This window comes from Colossoma macropomum, unplaced genomic scaffold, assembly GCF_904425465.1.
Source record: "Colossoma macropomum unplaced genomic scaffold, Colossoma_macropomum, whole genome shotgun sequence".
NCBI classification, from domain to species: Eukaryota; Metazoa; Chordata; class Actinopteri; order Characiformes; family Serrasalmidae; genus Colossoma; species Colossoma macropomum.
This window is the reverse complement of record NW_023494784.1, coordinates 2,800,253-2,819,673: the sequence shown is the minus strand read 5'-3', so window position 1 is coordinate 2,819,673 and position 19,421 is coordinate 2,800,253. Positions and strand designations below refer to the sequence as shown.

The window sequence follows — 19,421 nt, the reverse complement described above, 5'->3', positions numbered from 1 at the left end:
GGAGTTTTTAAACACCTCAGTGTCACTGCTGGACTGAGAATAGTCCACCAACCAAAAATATCCAGCCAACAGCGTCCTGTGACCACTGATGAAGGACTAGAGGATGACCAACACAAACTGTGCAGCAGCACCAAAACGTCAGTGCTACTGCAGTGCTGAGAATGATCCACCACCCAAACAGTACCTGCTCTGTGAGGGTCCATGGGGGTCCTGACCACTGAAGAACAGGGTAAAAGGGGGCTAACAAAGTATCAGAGAAACAGATGGACTACAGTCTGTAACTGTAGAACTACAAAGTACAAAACAATAACTAAAGTTTTTTAGAGGGAGAAAGTTAGAGAACAAATTTTAAGTTGGCTTGACAAAGATGTTGCTGTGGAATCCCAGGTGGTTCCTAAGGTGTTGCTAGGCTGTTGCTATGGTATCCCAGGTAGTTGCTATGGTATCCAAAGTTGTTGCTATGGTATCCAAAGTTGTTGCTAAGGTTTTGCTAGGCAGTTGCCATGGTACCCCAGGGGCTTGCTTAAGTGTTGATAGACTATTCCTATAGTCCAGGTGGTTGCTATAGTGTGGCCAAGCTGTTGCTACTGCATGCCAGGGGAATGCTTAAATGTTGATAGACCATTACTATGGTATTCCAGGTGGTTGCTAAGGCGTTGCTAGGCTGTTGCTATGGTACCCCAGGGGCTTGCTATGGTATCCAAAACTGTTGGTAAGGTTTTGCTAGGCAGTTGCCATGGTACCCCAGGTGTTTGCTAAAGTGTTGCTAGGCCATTGCTGTGGTATCTGACATTGTTGCAGTGGTGTCCAAAGTTGTTGGTAAGGTTTTGCTAGGCAGTTGCCATGGTACCCCAGGTGGTTCTTAACCTGTTGCCAGGCTGTTGCTACTGCAGGCCAGGGGATTGCTGAAATGTTGATAGACCATTACTATGGTATTCCAGGTGGTTGCTAATGTGTTGCTAGGTTGTTGCTGTGGTATCCCAGGGGATTGCTTAAATGTTGATAGACCATTCCTATATTCCAGGTGGTTGCTAAGGTGTTGCTAGGCTGTTGCTATGGTATCCCAGGTGGTTGCTATGGTATCCAAAATTGTTGCTAAGATTTTGCTAGGCAGTTGCCATGGTACCCCAGGTGGTTCTTAACCTGTTGCCGGGCTGTTGCTATGGTATCCCAGGAGGTTGCTTAAGTGTTGATAGATCATTCCTATGGTAATCCAGATGTTGCTAGGCTGTTGCTATGGTATCTAGGTGGGTGCTAAGGTAAAATTGTGTTGGAATGAATGCTGTATGGAATGAATCTGTATGTGCGATGGGTCCCAAAAGCAGACTGTTCCCTTATATGCTCTACAATCACGCCAAGTTTTGTGGTTCTAGTACAAAAACTGCATAAAATAAGAAGAAAAAGAAGGAAGAAGAACAGTAAGTTGACTTTGTCAGGCCAACTTCATTAAACACTACGTTGTTTAACATTGTCTTAGCAAGTTTTAAGTGGGGAAATGTAGCCTAATCATGTAAAGATTGTGAGCTGGTATTCTGGCCGTGTTAAAGCCTCTAAAAATGGCAACAAAAAAACTTTAATTTTATGGAAAATAGTCACAGTACTGATCAGAAACATTGCAGTCGTTCAGCCCTTGTGGAATGCTGCTTTAACACAAACCCTGCACATGGATATGTTTTGTTGTGAAATAAAATGTGAAAATCTGAGCCGTTTGTGTACAAGATTCATGTTGCAAGTAGGGCTTTCAGTCAAATGGAACAATTACAGAACAATCTGACGCACAAACAGCCCACTAATCACCGCTGCTTTATAGTTTTAACTGTCTTTTTTCAGAATGGTTTTATTTCAATGCACTTTTTATGTATTTCTAGCAATTAATCAGATTTTACGGTGCTTCTTTGTAACAATAACATTGTGAAATGCAATCGTCCCCCTGTGGAAGAAAATAAAGCCACATCAAACTCAAAAACACCCATGAGTGGAGCTGATTATTCTGCTGACAGTGTTACCTGCACCTCTACACAGTTCCTCACATGTTCTTCGATGAATCATTCATGCTGTATTGATTGTTCCGTGGGTTATATAATAGCTGACCATCTGCTGTGTCTTAATTATTCATCTGACTGGAGGAATCTGACCCATCAGCCTTGCACCTCTGGACTGAATATTCTGGAAATATGAAACCCGTCAGCAGCACATTAACATGACATTGCTTAACTTCGGTGCTCAATGTCTACAGACAATGTAAAGAATTCTGAATATTGAAGACTGTTAGCAACTACGAAAATCTTAGCCTATGTTGTTGGTATATAAAGTCCGTTCTGAAGACACGTGATATAATTACCTTAACAAGAACAGAAGGCTAGACTGCTAGACTGGCTTTACACGGTGAAACTTTCATGCAACTGCATGCTGTGAGTTGCCTGCAACTTTCAGTCCCGCTCCCGCCAGCCCCCACGAGATTTCATCCCGCTCCCACAGAATATCGTCATCATTTCTCCCGCTCCCACCCGCAACCGAAACGATTTGACCCCCTCCTGCCAGATGGATAAATGGTCACTTAAGTCACTCTGTTCATTAAAAATATCATTTATAAATGTACACGGTATATCTGTTTATCATGGACAGCATTCTGACTTCTGATTAGAGAAAATGTTTCAAGCCTGGTAGACCAGCCGGGAAATCTGTCTGCTGCACGGAATGTTTATTTCATCGTGAGTTACATAAAAATCACCTTTTAACGTTTTTATACGATCTTCTGTTTATTTTTCATTGATTTTCATGACTTATTTCAGTGTATTTAGCTTTGTGACACTCGCCTCTCTAAACACCCCGACGCTCCAGTGCGACTCTGCCGCACCACACAGACAGTATGTGTGAATCAGGCCTATGAGTATTTGCGTGTTGTTCACGTGATCGGTTGCTCGAGAATGACTTCATTTATTTTAACTGTTTTACTGTTATCATTTTATACTGTTTACATATATTTTTAGTGATCGTTCTACTTTATTTAGCCTATTAATTAATTTGCGGGATTTCTCTATATGCGTGTTTCCTCCCGCTCCCGCCTGAAGGGATCTAATTTCCGCCCGCTCCCGTGAGCAACACTGAAAATATCGTCCTGTGCCCAAAGTATTGCGTCGGGTCTCGCGGGAGTTCGCGGTAGTGCAGGCCTCTACCTGCAACCTCATTTCTGTGCAACTCAACAGCTAAACAAAACTATTCGAAAGCAATCAAACCAGCATATTTGATTACTCCACTACTATTATCAGCTCATATTTTTGGTACACTGTACCTTTCTCACTAGAGTCATCCATGAGGTGTAATTTATGTATCTGCAGCATTTTTTTTATCATCTTTGTATTTTTTCCAGTTGTCATTGCGGTTCTTTTCTCCTATATCTGTGCAATAGTCTTTTATCAATCTGTCCAGGTTCTTCACTATATACACGTTTTTATAGGTTGTGTGTATGTTAAGCCTTTGAAAATGTTTAAGTAGCCATTACAGGTATAACATCCTTGATATCTCGTTCATCCTGTCCTAGAAGCACAAGTTCATCGGGTTCATTGGTTAGCATTAGCTGGCTAGTTAAAGCAGCTTGTTACAGAAACTTTAGCTGTGAGAAACTCGTGTGTGTTGTGGCTCGGAAAACTGACAAAATGAAAACTACCAGCCTTACATGAAGATGATCAGGAGGATCTCGTTTTCAAGTGTCCAATAAACCGTCTTCTGTTTTATCGCTCTTGTCCAGTGATCCGGTAAAATCAATCATTTGACAGGATGTCGGTCAACGTGTTCATGTGATGCGTTCTGTTTGCTTGTGATTGCCTGTTTCATGAAACTTGTTTAATTAAGTTGAGATGCTTGCAACAGTCGCACTTGAGTTTCAAGCAAATTGCAGAATACTTTGTATTTTGCAACTCAAGTGTAGTCATGGCAACCCCTGGTTCCTATCACCACCACTGTAAAGAAAACAGAGTGTGTAAGTTTCTCTACAGTGAAGGTTTCCAATCATATCACTCTGTTTGGCTTTGTTTACATCCCAGCCACTGAATTATGCAGAAATTTAGAAAAATAGCTGGAGTTCCCCTTTAAATATGGTTTATTTCCATATCAGTGGACGTTGTGTGGGCAGTGACCTACATCTGCAGTGAGTTCTTGTTACATAAATTCCTACACAGCTCCCGTGGAAACCGTGCCAGCCTCTGTGCCAGTTTCTGTGCCAGCTTAAGCAGTTATTGCACCATTATGATGGCATTTGTTCACTTTGTGCACTTCATATTTGTGCCGTCTGACACACTAGCAAGTGTTTCTGCTCTCATTTCTCTTGGCAGAAACTGTAAACATAATGAAAAACACATAAACACACTGAAATATTTATCAGTGAGAAATAAGCAGATTTACTGCTAACAGGCCATTTGTCTGTTTGAGTGTTTGTCACATGAAGCATCTAAACAGATGAAATAAGTCATTTTTGACAGTGAAATACAGAGTAATCTCTGTTTAACAGAGGACAGTTTATTGTTTTTAGCATCTTTTGCTCCACAAGCCTGATTAGAAAGTCTGAAATAATAATAATAATAATAATAATAATAATAGGAAAAATAAGAAGAATTGCAAAAACAAAACACAGTTTGAAATTAAAATGTACCTATATCTATTTTTTTATTTGTTTTTTACAAGTTATCAAAATAAAAGTGGTCAAATGTGAACATGGAATGCAGGAATTGAAACAGAAACAATAATAATAATAATAATAATAATAATAATAATAATAAAGTTGTATCTTGATTAATACTGAATATCTATTTCATAATAAAAAACAAATATATTCTTCTTATATGCTTGTATGTGTGTATGTGTACAGATATACAGATAGGTAGATAGATAGATAAGCTATGGAACTCTGGAGAGGCCATGAACTGTTGCTGTAATTTTCTAGATTGTTATCTTGAAATAACAAGATAAGTAACTCGTTATTTTAAGATAACAATTTTGTTATCTTGAGATAACAAGATAAATAACTCGTTATCTCAAGATAATGACTTTGTCATCTTGAGATCACAAGATAAGTAACTCGTTATTCCAGAAAATTATAACTACCTCACGGCCTCTCTGGACCGTAATAGACACATATTGTTTGAACACTGAAATCAGTTGTGTACTTCTAATTACTCAGTCACCACTTGGTGGCGCTCAGTCAGCTCTGCCTGCTGCGGTTCCGTCGTTTGGCCGTTTTTTGAAGGCAGTGTCGATGTATCCTTCACTGCCTACATATCCCACAATCCTCTGTGTCAGAACCGGATGTTGGAGTCGTAAAAATCGTTAAAAAATGTCTACGTAAAAGTCCTTCTGGTGCAGGTTTAATTGTATAAGAACTCACTTCTATATTATTATGTTAATAGAACACTTATTAAATATAATATATTATTTAAATGATTTAAATTATATTTATAATAGCTTTATGTCAGATTAATTTGAATTGTTCCTATTGAAGTCGCCCCTGTATTATCACATAGATATACGACAATCCCCGCGTTTCATTTCACATCTGAAACTATGTCTGCAGCGTTTGCCTCGTATACACTGCGCTAATCTACATTTACAGGCAAATAGAAGAGTATCGATACGACTGATCTTTCCGATCACAGAGAATTTCCTTTTCATTGGAGCTTTTATTTTGAAGTGTAGTACCTAACGCCGGCCGCTAGTCAGTTGAGGCCGGATTCACCCCGCAGCTCTGTCAGTGGAAGCTTTCAGGCCTAAATATGTAAAAAAAACAAACAGACAAACAAACAAAAACAGCCCAGATCCGCAGCTGCGTTGTTAAGAAGGTTGGTAATCCGTCGATAATTCAGTGTAACGGTTATTAACGCGACAGTGTCCGCTAAACGCGCGGTTGAAGCAAAGGATGGTCAGTTGGCCGCGCGCAGCCACAGCGCTGTGTCTGTTTATCAGTGTTTTTATTTATATATCTCTGTCTTTATCCTTTCCTTTCAGGTATAAGATCCCAGTTTTGCCCCATACTCGTCTTCTGAACGACGTTCCTGATGTTTATGAGCTGTAATTGTGCTCTTTGTCGTTCCATTGCTGTATAGTCTGTATGGTTATTGAGCCCATTTAAAAGCAATGGTTCTGTTTAGAACCATGAGTTGGTTTATGAGCTTAAATAGGTCTTTCTTGGCCAAATGGTTCTTCAGATTGATGGAGGATGTGTTTTCTACATATGTATACACCGATCATGCATAACATCATGACCACCTCCTTGTTTCTACGCTCATTGTCCATTTTATCAGCTCCACTTACTATATAGGTGCACTTTGTAGTTCTACAGTTACAGACTGTAGTCCATCTGTTTCTCTGATACTTTGTTACCCTGTTCTTCAGTGGTCAGGACCCCCATGGACCCTCACAGAGCAGGTACTATTTGGGTGGTGGATCATTCTCAGCACTGCAGTAACACTGACGTGGTGGTGGTGTGTTAGTGTGTTGCGCTGGTGTGAGTGGATCAGACACAGCAGTGCTGCTGGAGTTTTTAAACACCTCAGTGTCACTGCTGGACTGAGAATAGTCCACCAACCAAAAATATCCAGCCAACAGCGTCCTGTGGGCAGCGTCCTGTGACCACTGATGAAGGACTAGAGGATGACCAACACAAACTGTGCAGCAGCAGATGAGCTATCGTCTCTGACTTTACATCTACAAGGTGGACTGACAGGGTAGGAGTGTCTAATAGAGTGGACAGTGAGTGGACACAGTGTTTAAAACTCCAGCAGCACTGCTGTGTCTGATCCACTCGTACCAGCACAACACACACTAACACACCACCACCATGTTAGTGTTACTGCAGTGCTGAGAATGATCCACCACCCAAATAGTACCTGCTCTGTGAGGGTCCATGGGGGTCCTGACCACTGAAGAACAGGGTAAAAGGGGGCTAACAAAGTATCAGAGAAACAGATGGACTACAGTCTGTAACTGTAGAACTACAAAGTGCACCTATAGAGTAAGTGGAGCTGATAAAATGGACAATGAGCGTAGAAACAAGGAGGTGGTCATGATGTTGTGCCTGATGTGTGTTTCAAAAAGGTTCTGTATGGAACCACATACAACACATTCTACATCAATCTGAAGAACCCTTTCACCATGTAAAGAACCATTTAAACATGCATTTCAACCATGAGCTCTATAAAGAAGCCTTGCTTTTACTAAAGAACTCTTTAAGAACCATTTTTTTCAAGTGTGTAGTGGTCAGCTGATCGCAAATAATAACGTTCCTGTAAAACCATTGCCAAAAAGTCCAGCTTAGACCAACTTTTATAGCCGGTTTCAGAGGGTCTATGGTGGTTTTTCAAGGTGATTGGCCAGATTTTTGCTGGCCTCAGGTGGTGAAAATATGGAATTCCACAGATTTTTCAAAATTTCTGTGTAATTCAGTCATTGAGATTCATTCAGTCGTTCAGAGTGGTTTGTTTTGAAATGTTCTGCTCTAGAGAAGCTTATTGAGATGTCTTTACAGTGGTGGTGATAGGAACCAGGGGTCGCCATGACTACAACACAGATATAGACATTTTATTTACTATCTCAGAGTCTTCTGAGTTTATATGGATGTTGATGATGGGAAAATAATGGAAAATTTGAAATAATTTGTTTTCATTGGGGACTATTTTGCCTCACAGTACCCTGTATATTATGTATCCCTCCACCATGAATGGATTTTTAGGCCAAAATGTTCTTAAAACTATCATAAAACAGTGTCTCAGTCATCAGGCAGTGAATTCATAACCATTTCATGTAGTAACTTTCTGTGAGGGAGCTTTTAGAGGTGGACGTCTGGTTCCTATCACCACCACTGTGAACAGTTCTGACTCTAAGTTTCTCTAGAACAGAGCGTTTCACACCAAACCACTCTGAATGCCAACTGAAAGTTTGGTGGTCTGTGATTTACAGATTTATCTTATATTGTAAGTGAAACAAACTGTGTTAACGATCACGAAGGTCCTCTTCAGCCTCTATAAGCTTTCCATTGATATTGTTATTATTCGTGTCATCTATTCTGTTTTCACTTTACAGCAGCTGCCAAAATGACCACTATCGTCCATGACACGTCGGAAGCGGTGCAGCTGTGTCCTGAATACAACCTCTACTTGAAGCCCATAGCCAAGATGACCGTCAGCGTGGCCCTTCCCCAGCTAAAAATGCCCGGCAAGTCCATCTCGAACTGGGAGGTAATGGAAAGGCTGAAGAGCATGGTCCAGCCGGAGCAGTTTTCCTCGCTGCGCATCTCCAAAAGCACCATGGACTTCATTCGCTTCGAGGGCGAGGTGGAGAACAAGGGCATCGTCAAGAGTTTCCTGGCCAAGCTGGACGGCAAGAGCATCAAGCTGAGTGGCTTCACCGACATCCTGAAGGTCCGGGCAGGCGAGAACAAGGTGGACTTCCCCACCCGCCACGACTGGGACTCCTTCTTCAGGGACGCCAAGGATATGAACGAGACGGTTCCCGGGGAGCGTCCAGACACCATCCACCTGGAGGGACTTCCGTGCAAGTGGTTCGCCCAGAAGGACAGTTCCTCAGACAGGCCTTCGGAATCCGTCCTGAAGGCCGTTTTCGAAAGCTTCGGCAAGATCCGCAACGTCGACATCCCAATGCTGGACCCCTACAGGGAGGAGATGACCGGCAAGAACTTCAACACCTTCTCGTTTGGTGGACATCTTAACTTTGAGGGATACGTGCAGTATGAGGACCACACCGGCTTCGTGAAAGCCATGGACACTCTGAGGGGGATGAAGCTGATGTACAAGGGAGATGACGGCAAAGCAGTGGCGTGCGGCGTTAAGGTTAGCTACTGCCACCTTGAGTTCGTCTTTATACACTACATGCAGTAACGTTAAATACAGGGCTTAAGATTAAAGTTGTTGAATTGAGCTGATTACGCTAGCTGATTAACGTAGCCAGCTAATAACTTCATCAACTGTTCTTCACTCAATAAATGTTAAAACATAAGCTTAATAACAATTGTTAAACATTTAAAAGTGCCACAAACTTAGCGTACTATTCTTCTTGTTCAGATTTTCCTGTTTCACCTTAAATGGAACGGAAAAATTCGAACAAGAAGCTGGCGAACGAGAAGCGACTTCAGCCTCGTAAAAAATTTAACATTGAGAGACATTTTACAAGAAACTGTTCTACTTTTGTGGAAAGGTTTCCTGCTGGAGATGTGAGAAAAGCAGCTATAGCTGAGCTAAAGCTTTAAGCAGAGCTGCGTTTTTGTTTGTTTTATATTTTTTGCCTATACTAGTACATCAGCACGCACTGAGACATGTTTACAGTAAAGATGGTACAATGGACATAAAATGTTGTGGCTCCCAAAGTGTGTTTTACACAAAGTGTGCAAAATGGCTCTTCTTAACATTTGGGTTGCGACCCCTGCTTGAAGGAAGGCTCCCTGTTCTTTTCAGTGGAGGACGAAGTACACAAACCATGTACTCGAGTTAAAGTAGAGATATAAATATTACTCCAGTAAAAAGTTCCTCCCTTTAGACCTCCACTTGAGTAAAAGTACAAAAGTATTCGCCTTCAAATGTACTTAAGTATCAAAAGTAAAAGTACTGAAAGATTAATTATGGCTCTGATGTCCTGTTATCATTTTTGTAACAAGACTCGCTTCATTAACTCATTTTAGGTGAAAATACTCCAGTGTCTCTCTTGGTAAACCAGTCTTTTAATAGGTCATTAATTAGTGACGCTGATGTCTATTAAAATTATCATAAACACAAAACACTGAAGGCGAACAGTTTCCATCAGGTAGAACTGAGTGGCTCTGAAATCACTTTTTACAAACAAGCAAAGTTTCAGTTTAAGATTTATTTGAACTTAGTTCCAAGTTTAAGTTTAATAAAAACTTTAAACTCAGATTCACAAATGAGTTTCCTTTACTAAACTGCATCTGTAGGTCTCTGTTCATAAACATAAACTAGACCAAACTAATTTACTATAAAATGAAATGTGTTTGTATAAATTCAGAATAAAGACACGTCAGTCACAACTGCATATGAGTACATATTTCTATATTGTGGTCTGTTTACACAAAGTTAGGTTAGTTCATCATTTATGTTGAATAGACTCTCCCAAAATTTTACGCTGCTGCACTGACGTTGAACCGTGTGCTGCACTGGGTCGGTATGACCAACAGGTCAAAACAAGCTCAAAACAAAGTGACCGCTGTGCCCTGATTGGTGTTCTTGCTTTGCGCTTCTTTCGTTTTGACATGTTACGTTTTTATTCACACATAAACCAAAAGGAACGTCAGATTTCTCATAATGTAGTGGAGTAAAAAGTGAGATATCTGACTTTGAAATGTAGTGGAGTGAAAGCAAAAAGTCGCCCAAAATGGAAAAACTTCAGTAAAGTACAGATACACAAAAAACTACTTAAGTACAGAAACGAAATACATTTACTTCGTTACTGTCCACCACTGGCTCTTTTGGCATTGAAGTTCATTTTTATACTGCAGGACTTCCTCAGGCACACAGTCTGAAAGAGGTGTTAGCCTGAGCACAAGCGGATTGTCTCCACTGGGTCTCCTTAATGAGATGGAGCCTATTCAGCGAGAGAGCTAACAAAGCACACTCTGTTTAAGGGCTTTTAATTAAATGAAGGTCTGTCTAGGCTGTATTAGCATTTCAAGGATCATTCGGAAAGCTGGGCCTCACTTTTATAATCCAAGGTGAACGGAGCCTCACAGGCAGAGGAGATGGAGACAGTGTTCAGCGCTTTACTAGCCCTTATTAATTAGCGTGATACTTCTGACAGTTCCCAGTAAATGAAGCTGTAGCTCTTCATTCAGAAACTTTCTATTGAAAGAACTTTGTAGTATTGAAGGGGAATTCCACCAGTTTTTAAAAAATTCTTTAATGGCTCAGGTGTAGGCAAAGTCGTTCAGAGTGGTTTGGTGTGAAATGGCTCAGATTTCTTTACGGTGGTGGTGATAGGAACCAGGGGTCGCAACGTTCACAACTCATTTTATTTACTATCCAAAACCACTAGTGAACCTGCATGTGTCTCTTTTATACATAATGTTGATGATGGTGAATCTGGAAAAATAAGGTTTCACTGGGGTCCATTTTGCCTCATAACGCTTTGCATTTGTCCTTCCATCATGAATGGGTTTGAAAAATAAGATTAAGTCAAAAAACCTCCTCAGAACTATCATGAAACAGTGTTTCAGTCATCAGGCAGTGAATTCATAACCATTTACTGTAGTAACTTTCTGTGAGGGAGCTTTTAGAGGAGGACGTCTGGTTCCTATCACCACCACTGTGAATAATTCTGACTCGGCAAGTTTATCTAGAACAGAGCGTTTCACACCAAACCAGTCTGAACCAGTCTGAACCAGTCTGAACCACTCTGAACCAGTCTGAACCAATCTGAGCCACTCTGAACCGCTCTGTTTACATCTTGACAATTTAATTGTGGTGCTTTGGGTTGAGTATTTGCTTTTGATTGTATGCTTGATTGATTGAAGGTTGGTGCCTCAAAATAATCCCAATCTCTCTATAATCTATTTGCTTTCAGGTGAACTTTGACACGACCAAACACCTGAGTGACTCGTCACTGAAAAAGAGGCAGCAGGAGCGTCTGAAGCTCCAGGAGCTGGAGAGGCAGAGAGAGGAGCAGAAACGGCGACAGAAGGAAGAGGAGGAGAGACGCAAGGAGGAAGAACGGTACGTTTAAGGCGATAGTCCAGAAAAATCATCTGATTTTCACAATACACCCCCTTCATAAACAACACACACTAAGGAGACGAAGTTTATGCTCTGATCTTTAAAAGACGGCGGTGGGACGGACGTCCAGCTTATGTGTCTCAGAACACGACGTCTTCCTCTCGGCCTTCTTTAATAAGGACATGTGAAGGACGTTTTCCTGAGTCTGACATCATTTTAAAGCAATTAAAAACACAAGCGCTGCTCACTGCTGCTCATCTCACTCTGACTGGACTCACGTGATGCTGGTCGTCGTGGCAACGTCTACACTAAGCAGTTCTCTATGCATGCGCATCAGATTACTTGTAGTGAGCATGTAGATAGATACTTTATTGATTTGTTGACTTTATTGATTGGAGAACATCTTTGCATGTAAACACAGGCAGAGTTCGGTAGTAGTCAGAACATTTCTGAAAGACTGCTTGTTCCAGATCCATTCGCAAGGTTCCCCTGCATTACTCACAGGTTTGTTTGCGACCCCTTACTTTGCAGGAAGCAGCGTGAGCTGGAGGAAGAAGAGAAGGAGAAGAGGAGGGAGGAGAAGCTGAGGAGGCGTGAGCAGAAGCTGAAGGAACGGGAGGAGAAGAGGAACCAGAAGAAGGTGAAGAAGCAGCAGGAGGAAGAGCAGAAGAAGCTCCACCTGAAGATCGCCACAGAGGAGAGGAAGCTGCTGCTCGCCCAGAGGAACCTCGAGTCCATCCGACTGATCGCTGAACTGCTGAGCAGAGCCAAGGTCAGCTAACGGCTGGTTCTTTAGGGTAAAGGGATGAGATTAGACTTCATAGATTAGATGCCAGGTGGAATTTTAGATATTTATTTTGCCGTTGTTGACCATTATGCCCATATTTGGACCTCCAGGTCTGAGCTGGTTGTCTCTGTGGGAAAAATGATTGGATTTTTGGAAATTTGCTGCTCCTGAGATGAACAAACAATTCCAAACCTGATACGTTTTACCCTGTGGACGGTTTTCCTTCAGGTGTCACTGGATATGAATTGCAAGGTTCGTAAAGAGTCAAAATATGAATGTCGAATGCAGGCTGACGCTGCTGCACACAGAATTGACATCGTAAGACTGACCTCACCAAAATACCCCACACAAACCAGCAAGCTTTGTCCAGTGTGGTAGTTTAGAGGCTTTGGCAGTTTCAGACTTCAGTGATGAAGTTGAATAGTAGACTTACTTCAGTGCAGTGCCATTTCAGTGCACAGCTTGCCGGTAGCACATAGCGTTAATTCTACTTCAGCTGCCAAATGATCTTGTAATTCACAGGAGTGACACTTGTAGTCAGGGCTGATTAATTGTTTTTATTTTGAAATCGCAATTTTTTAAATCGCAAGAGCTGAAATTTATTAAAAATTATAGCCCACATTATCAAAACGTCCTAAGTTGTAAACCTCCTTGTGCTATGACGTAACACCTGTACCGTCTACGCTGTGGACTGGGGTTCAATCCCAAGCACCCTACACTATACCAATAAGAGTCCTTGGGCAAGACTCCTAACACTACCTTCACATACCTGTGTAAAATGATCAAACTGTAAGTCGTTCTGGATAAGAGCGCCTGCCAAATGCTGTAAATGTAAATGTATGACATCACAACCACAACTTATTGGCAGTCTGGCACGCTACATCCAGGGGTCAAGCATCAAACCAAAAAAAGTCAGTCTTCCTGAAGCTCAATTTATAGAATTTAATTGGAGTTTAAATCAGATTCGCAGTATTAGTCCGAAAAAAAACACAACTAGAGATTTTCCCCAAATTGTTCAGCCCTATTGCAGTGAACAAAACACATACAGGACAAAACGCATCAGGTTTGGAACCATTTTCTTTTTACCACAGAGCACGGCATCAGTGATTCTTCAAAAGCGCTGTTCATTTTCCAATAGAGAAAAACTGCTTAGACCCGGAGTTCCTTACAAAAGGAATTACGCCGACCTCAGAATGACGCACGGCTTCAGAAATCTGTTGATGTGCTGATTTCTGCTCTGTTATAAATGACCCACTGGTTCCTGTATTCCTCGCAGGCCCTAAAACAGCAGCAGCTGGAGCAGGAGAAGGCGGAGCTCGCCCGGCAGCAGAAGGCGGAGCTCGCCCGGCTCCAGCAACTAGAAGAGAGGCGGCGGCAGCAAGAGGAAGAGCTCCGGCGTGTGGAAGGTGAGAAGGCCCGTACTTTGGAGCTCCAAAGGAAAGAGCGAGAACTGAGGGACCGACTGCTGGGAAACCTTCTGAAGAAAAGCACCAATGCTGACCGCCAGGAAGAGATGGATCCTGAGTTCTCGGCAGAATCGCCAAACAACGTAGACCTCCAGACGCAAACCCAGCTGAACGGAGTCACCCGCCGGGTGGGCGGAACCAAGCCTGTTGCTGCCGCACCCTCGGTCACTAGGGTGCGCCAGGAGAGCAAAACCAGGAAGCAGGAGAAGCCAAGCAAAGACGAGGAGCGGAGAGGCCAGAGGGAGCGGAGACGTAGTCGAGAGTTTTCCAGCAGCAGGCACGGACGTGGCGACCAGATTCAGCACCGCAGCAGAGGGCGGAGTCACGGGCACAGAAGTGGCCGGACCCGAAGCAGAAGTAGGAGCGGACGGAGGCAGAGCAGGAGCGGTAGGCGGTACAGTCGCGAACGGAGCCGCAGCCACAGGAGGAGCAGAAGCCAGAGTCGAAGAAGTCGTGGGAGGCGGAGCCAAGGGAGTCATGGGCGGAGCCATCGGTATAGTCACGGACAGAGCAGCAGTTGCAGCAGCGGGAGCAGCAGTAAGAGCAGCAGCTCCAAGAGTAGAAGTAGAAGCAGGAGTCACTCCTCTAGCCGAGGGCACAGACGGGGCTCCAACAGCCGCTCCGGACGGCGCTGAACAGACTTGAAACTGTTTAGAATATCGCTGAACCCTAAACGCTAAACAGCCGACTGACAAGCGATCGTTTCGGCTGTGGTGATAAAGGATTAGTTTCAGAAAATGCACACAGTTTTCGTCTTTACTACAAATGTAGTCAATCAGACAAGACATGTTTGGTGTCTGTAGTTTGCTCTCAGGACGGTGAAATGATTAAAATAATTAACTGCAATTAATTTCATTTCTTTCACTCAAATTTGACCCTAAAAAAAAGATATTTCTTCCTTTATAGCTGTATGATTGGACAAAATAAGCTATATGCAAATATATTTCTTACATTATATTTATATATTACATAATTTAATCAAGTGAATGCATAACCTGAACATGAAAATCATGATTTCCATCATAGTTTCCAGTTTTCATCACCAACATCCAGTGAGAGCATCAGTGGCTGCATGTTCCAACCAGTGAGTGTGTGTGTATATATATACATATATATATATATATATATAGAATATATACGGTCAATAGTTCCAGCTACTCAGTGACTGCAGCCTCTCACTCTCGTTCATCCAGCTCAGTGATTCTTGTTACAATAGAGGCTCTGGAGGGGAACTGGAGCGTTCCTCTTTGCTGCTGCTTTTGTTAGTTTGCTGCTCGTTGATTTATCCATAGAGCACTGTCCAGTGTGGTCTGCTGAAGGCGCAGCGCTAACATTACTTATATATGATGTTGCTGCATCAGTGGTGTGTTTTGCTTGTAAACGGTACTTTATATTTAACGTACTTTTGTGATGAACATGGCAGGGCATTAGCTGTAAATAACTTTGACGCTTGCCGTTTAAAAGCTGTATTTGAACGAGAGGGCTACAGTCGTGGAGTGACCGTGCACTGCAGCTGGGCTTCAGCCTGGGGATATGATGCTAATGTAGCTAACAAGTAATTTAGTTTTAAAACTGAACAATTAGCATCAGCTAAACTGTGTTCAGTTGCTTAATGGTCTCTATTAGACTTGAATATGTAGTTTCTGATGCTGAATGACTTACTGTTATCTATAGACACTTGAAACTAAAGCAAACATGTCTTGTCTGACCTGCTACGTTTGATATAATGGGGAAAATTGTGTGAATTCGATTTTCCGCTGAGTGTTTCCGTTGCCATGAGCATGCACAACATCAAATGTTTGGCTGGTGTATTCTAATGCTGCTTAAAACTGTGGACGAACACCTGTCCAGATGTTCTGTGATGAAGTCAGGGCAGGATCTGTCATCCTTAGGTGCTCTTTCTTCGATGAAATGTATTTAAATGGGAATTCCATCTTTTTTTTTTTTAATTGTTTTCTGCATAATTCAGTGGTTGAGATGTAAACAGAGTCATTCAGAGTGGTTTGTTGTGAAGTGGTTGATTGCAGAGATTCTGATTTCTTTACAGTGATAGGAACAAAAAATTACAATGTCTACAAACTGTGAAAATACAAAAATAGTAATTTCATTTACTACCAAAAACCACCCAGTGAACCTAGTCTGTCTTCTGAGTTTTATATAAAATAGTGTTAAATCAAATTTTTTTTTTTTTCTTTGGGGACTATTTTGCCTCACAGCACCCTGCGTATTATGTATCCCGCCACCATGAACGGATTTTAATGCCAAAATCTTCTAAAACTATTATAAAACAGTGTCTCAGTCATCAGGCAGTGAATTCATAACCATTTCATGTAGTAACTTTCTGTGAGGGAGCTTCTAGAGGAGGACGTCTGGTTCCTATCACCACCACTGTGAACAATTCTGACTCGGTACGTTTCTCTAGAACAGAGCGTTTCACACCAAACCACTCTGAGTGACTCTGTTTACATCTTAACCATTTAATTATGTAGAAATTTTGAAAAATCTTTGGAGTTCCCCTTTAACCCTAGCAGTAACGTTTTTCCTTACAGTTTTTAAACATACAGTTTAGACTAGTTCTGGTTCAGATTTAATCAGCTTCTCAGTGTCGACTGAAGTCACATAAAACGTGACTGACGTTTCGTCAGCTTTGCCTTGAACTTGAACTTAGCGTGAGAATCGCGCAGTATTTTATTTCTTTTTTTTGTTGTTGTTCTTTTGCTGTTATATACTTTTATAATGAGCAGCAAAGCCAAAGATACTTGATAAGAATATTTTTCTTTTTTATGTCATGTAGTTACCAATTATTGGTAGAAAAAGAAGTGGAAATGGCTTTTTGAGGGTGATTTTTTTCCGTAGTCATGGTTTAGGTTGTTGCCTTAATGTTTCAGGCCCATCAGAGTTATTAATTCACTACTAAGAAGTGTTCAGACCTCTTTTGCTGTATTCTTTTCTTTAGGAATCTATTCTAAAACCCAACTTAACTTGAAACAGTGTTGGATTTGCATGCAGTTTGTTCTCTAATTCCCAACACAGCCACCCTGGGGGATTTTGTCTTTTTATTCACATCTAATTAGTAGTACCCCCTTGTTATTCTTAAGGATAATACAGTTTTAGATGGTTCATTTGTTGGGTTCAGCTATTGTACCCCATTAGGAGCTAAAACAGGAAGATTTTTACTCATTGTTTGAAACAATGAAGCTGTAAACTAGACATTTTTATTCATTATGAATCTGTTAGATCCTGCAGTCACTTCGATTTGTGGGTTAGAGGAAGAATCAGAGAAGATAGTGACTTTGATAGAAACTTGGTCTGGTCATTGTGGACTAAGGAAGTGTTTGTCCATTCAGTTACCAATAAAATGACACTTAAAAATATCAGTCTTGTTTTTTTCTATTGCTCAAAACCTGAGCACAAATAAAACGTATAATTAGGGAGGCGCAGCACTCACTGCAGAGTTCTAGACTGTATCTAGAAGCAACATCAGCACCATAATTATGCATCAGGAGCTTCATGAATGAGTCTCCATGGCTGAGCAGCTGCACACAAGCCTAAGCTCACTATGCGCAATGCCAAGTGTCGGCTGGAGGGGTGTAAAGTGACGCCACTGGACTCTGGATCAGTGGAAACGTTCTCTGGAGTGATGAATCAGCTTCACTATCTGTCAGTATGATGGATGAATCAGGGTTTGGTGGATGCCTGGAGAACGCCACCTACCGGAATGTATAGTGCCAACAATAAAGCTTAGTGGAGGAGGGATGGTGGTAGGGATAGAGGTAGCAGTTTGGGGAAGAGCCTTTCCTGTTCCAGCATGACTGAGCCCCTGTACATAAAGCAGCTCCATAAAGACATGGTTTGACCCAGTTTGGTGTGGAGGAACTCCAGTGGCCTGCACAGAAGCCTGACCTGAACCCCACTGAACACCTTCGGGATGAACTGGAACGTCAGCTGTGAGCCAGGCCCTCTCGTCCAACATCAGTGCCTGACCTCACAAATGCTCTTTTGACTAAATGGGAATTAATTCCCACAGATTATAAAATCTTGTGGAAAGCTTCACAGAAGAGTGGAGGCTGTTATAGCTGCAAAAGTCCACATTAATTAATCATATAGAATTCCAAGCACCACAGAAGAGCTCGTCCTCACAGTCGTGCGTAAAGGCCGAGGCCATATTTGAAGTAAAAAACGAGTTCAAGATACGATTTTTCACAAATTCGTATTACAGAAGCAAATCTGACCTTAATTTAGGAATCTAATCTTACAGCATCTTTTCTTATCTCAAGTTAGGAAATCTTAACCTACTCGATCAAAGTCAACAATCAACTGTCATGTCTGTTACATAGCAACTGACCATATGCGCAAAACAATCAAGTTAGTAAATCAGACAGCTAACGTTAGCTACCGTTACTAATGTAAAAAAGGTTATAAAAAACGAAAGCTCGATAAACTTGAAGTTAAGAATACTGTGTATGCGCTTCGTGCTGTTTATCAGAGCGCCGCCGCTCTGCAGTTTCAGTCTCCATTTCCCAAACGCTTTAGCCGAGCGCACTAACGTTACTCCTCCTAATAAACAGACACACGTTCAGCTCCGTCTCCTCATTATTCACCACCATCACTGTAATATTTCATCATCAACATTAACACATGAAGGTGATCAGAGGGGCGGTGGAGATCGAGTCTGCAGCGTCTGAGATCTTTAAAACGCAGAGTTAGAAAAGAAAATCATCTCACAGTGAAAGCAGCGTTTTACAGTAGAAATATATGGAGCTCATTATGCTGGTAGTGAACTATGCTGCTGACTCAGCTGCCTAAAAACCATAGAAACGGACCTTGAACAGAAGTGAGGACCCTGTTGGGGTTCATCCTAAAGTTAGGACAGGGTTTAGGAGGGTTAGTCTAGTTAGGATGTTTGTGTGATGCTGTTTTCTTATCTGGAGTTGATGATGAGATTATGAAGGTAGGAACTGTTATTCTGGAATAGCTTCAGTCCTAAATCCAGTAACTTAAGTCGTCATGGTGACTAAACAGATAAGATTTCAGACTTATGAAGTTTCTGTAGTGCAGCCCCTGAATTTGGTCCTTCCATTACGTGTGAGCTACATTAGCCTCGTAGCTCCAGTGCTAAAACTATAGAAGCAAACTTCAGACAAACAACATGTCTTGACTGATCAACTTCATTTGGAGTAAGGGGGCACAATGTGTGCAAGACTAGCCCTTAAAGTGTCCCCAGTCCATAATGAGTGATAACAGTGGGTGTGTATGAGGCTGACCTGCACTCTGACCCAGTTTTCCCTCATTATAAAGTCTGGCCTGAATCTGACCAGCTGAGATCAGAGACAACAATGAACTGGATTTCCACCCATCACAATCACTCAGCACAGAAAGAACCGGCGGGCTTTTCCTTTAATCTGGCCAGCGATAATTCTTTTGTTTCTGACTTGACCCTCATGA

General features: G+C 41.8%; 1 protein-coding gene across 1 annotated transcript; it reads left to right on the top strand.

Moving 5' to 3' along the window:
- The first annotated feature begins 5,707 nt into the window (after positions 1-5,707).
- On the top strand, positions 5,708-16,676 carry akap17a (A kinase (PRKA) anchor protein 17A). The gene is made up of 5 exons (XM_036575836.1): positions 5,708-5,831; positions 8,071-8,837; positions 11,575-11,723; positions 12,255-12,495; positions 13,787-16,676. The coding sequence occupies exons 2-5, from the start codon at positions 8,082-8,084 to the stop codon at positions 14,609-14,611; spliced, it is 1,971 nt and encodes a 656-aa protein (XP_036431729.1). The 5' UTR covers positions 5,708-5,831; positions 8,071-8,081; the 3' UTR covers positions 14,612-16,676.
- Positions 16,677-19,421: the final 2,745 nt, after the last annotated feature.

Bases quoted from the DNA above. Each gene is read 5' to 3' on its own strand.
- akap17a (XM_036575836.1), top strand. From the start codon at position 8,082: ATGACCACTATCGTCCATGACACGTCGGAAGCGGTGCAGCTGTGTCCT. The intron at 11,724-12,254 runs GTACGTTTAAGG...CTTACTTTGCAG, and splicing joins AGACGCAAGGAGGAAGAACG to GAAGCAGCGTGAGCTGGAGG. The intron at 12,496-13,786 runs GTCAGCTAACGG...TATTCCTCGCAG, and splicing joins AACTGCTGAGCAGAGCCAAG to GCCCTAAAACAGCAGCAGCT.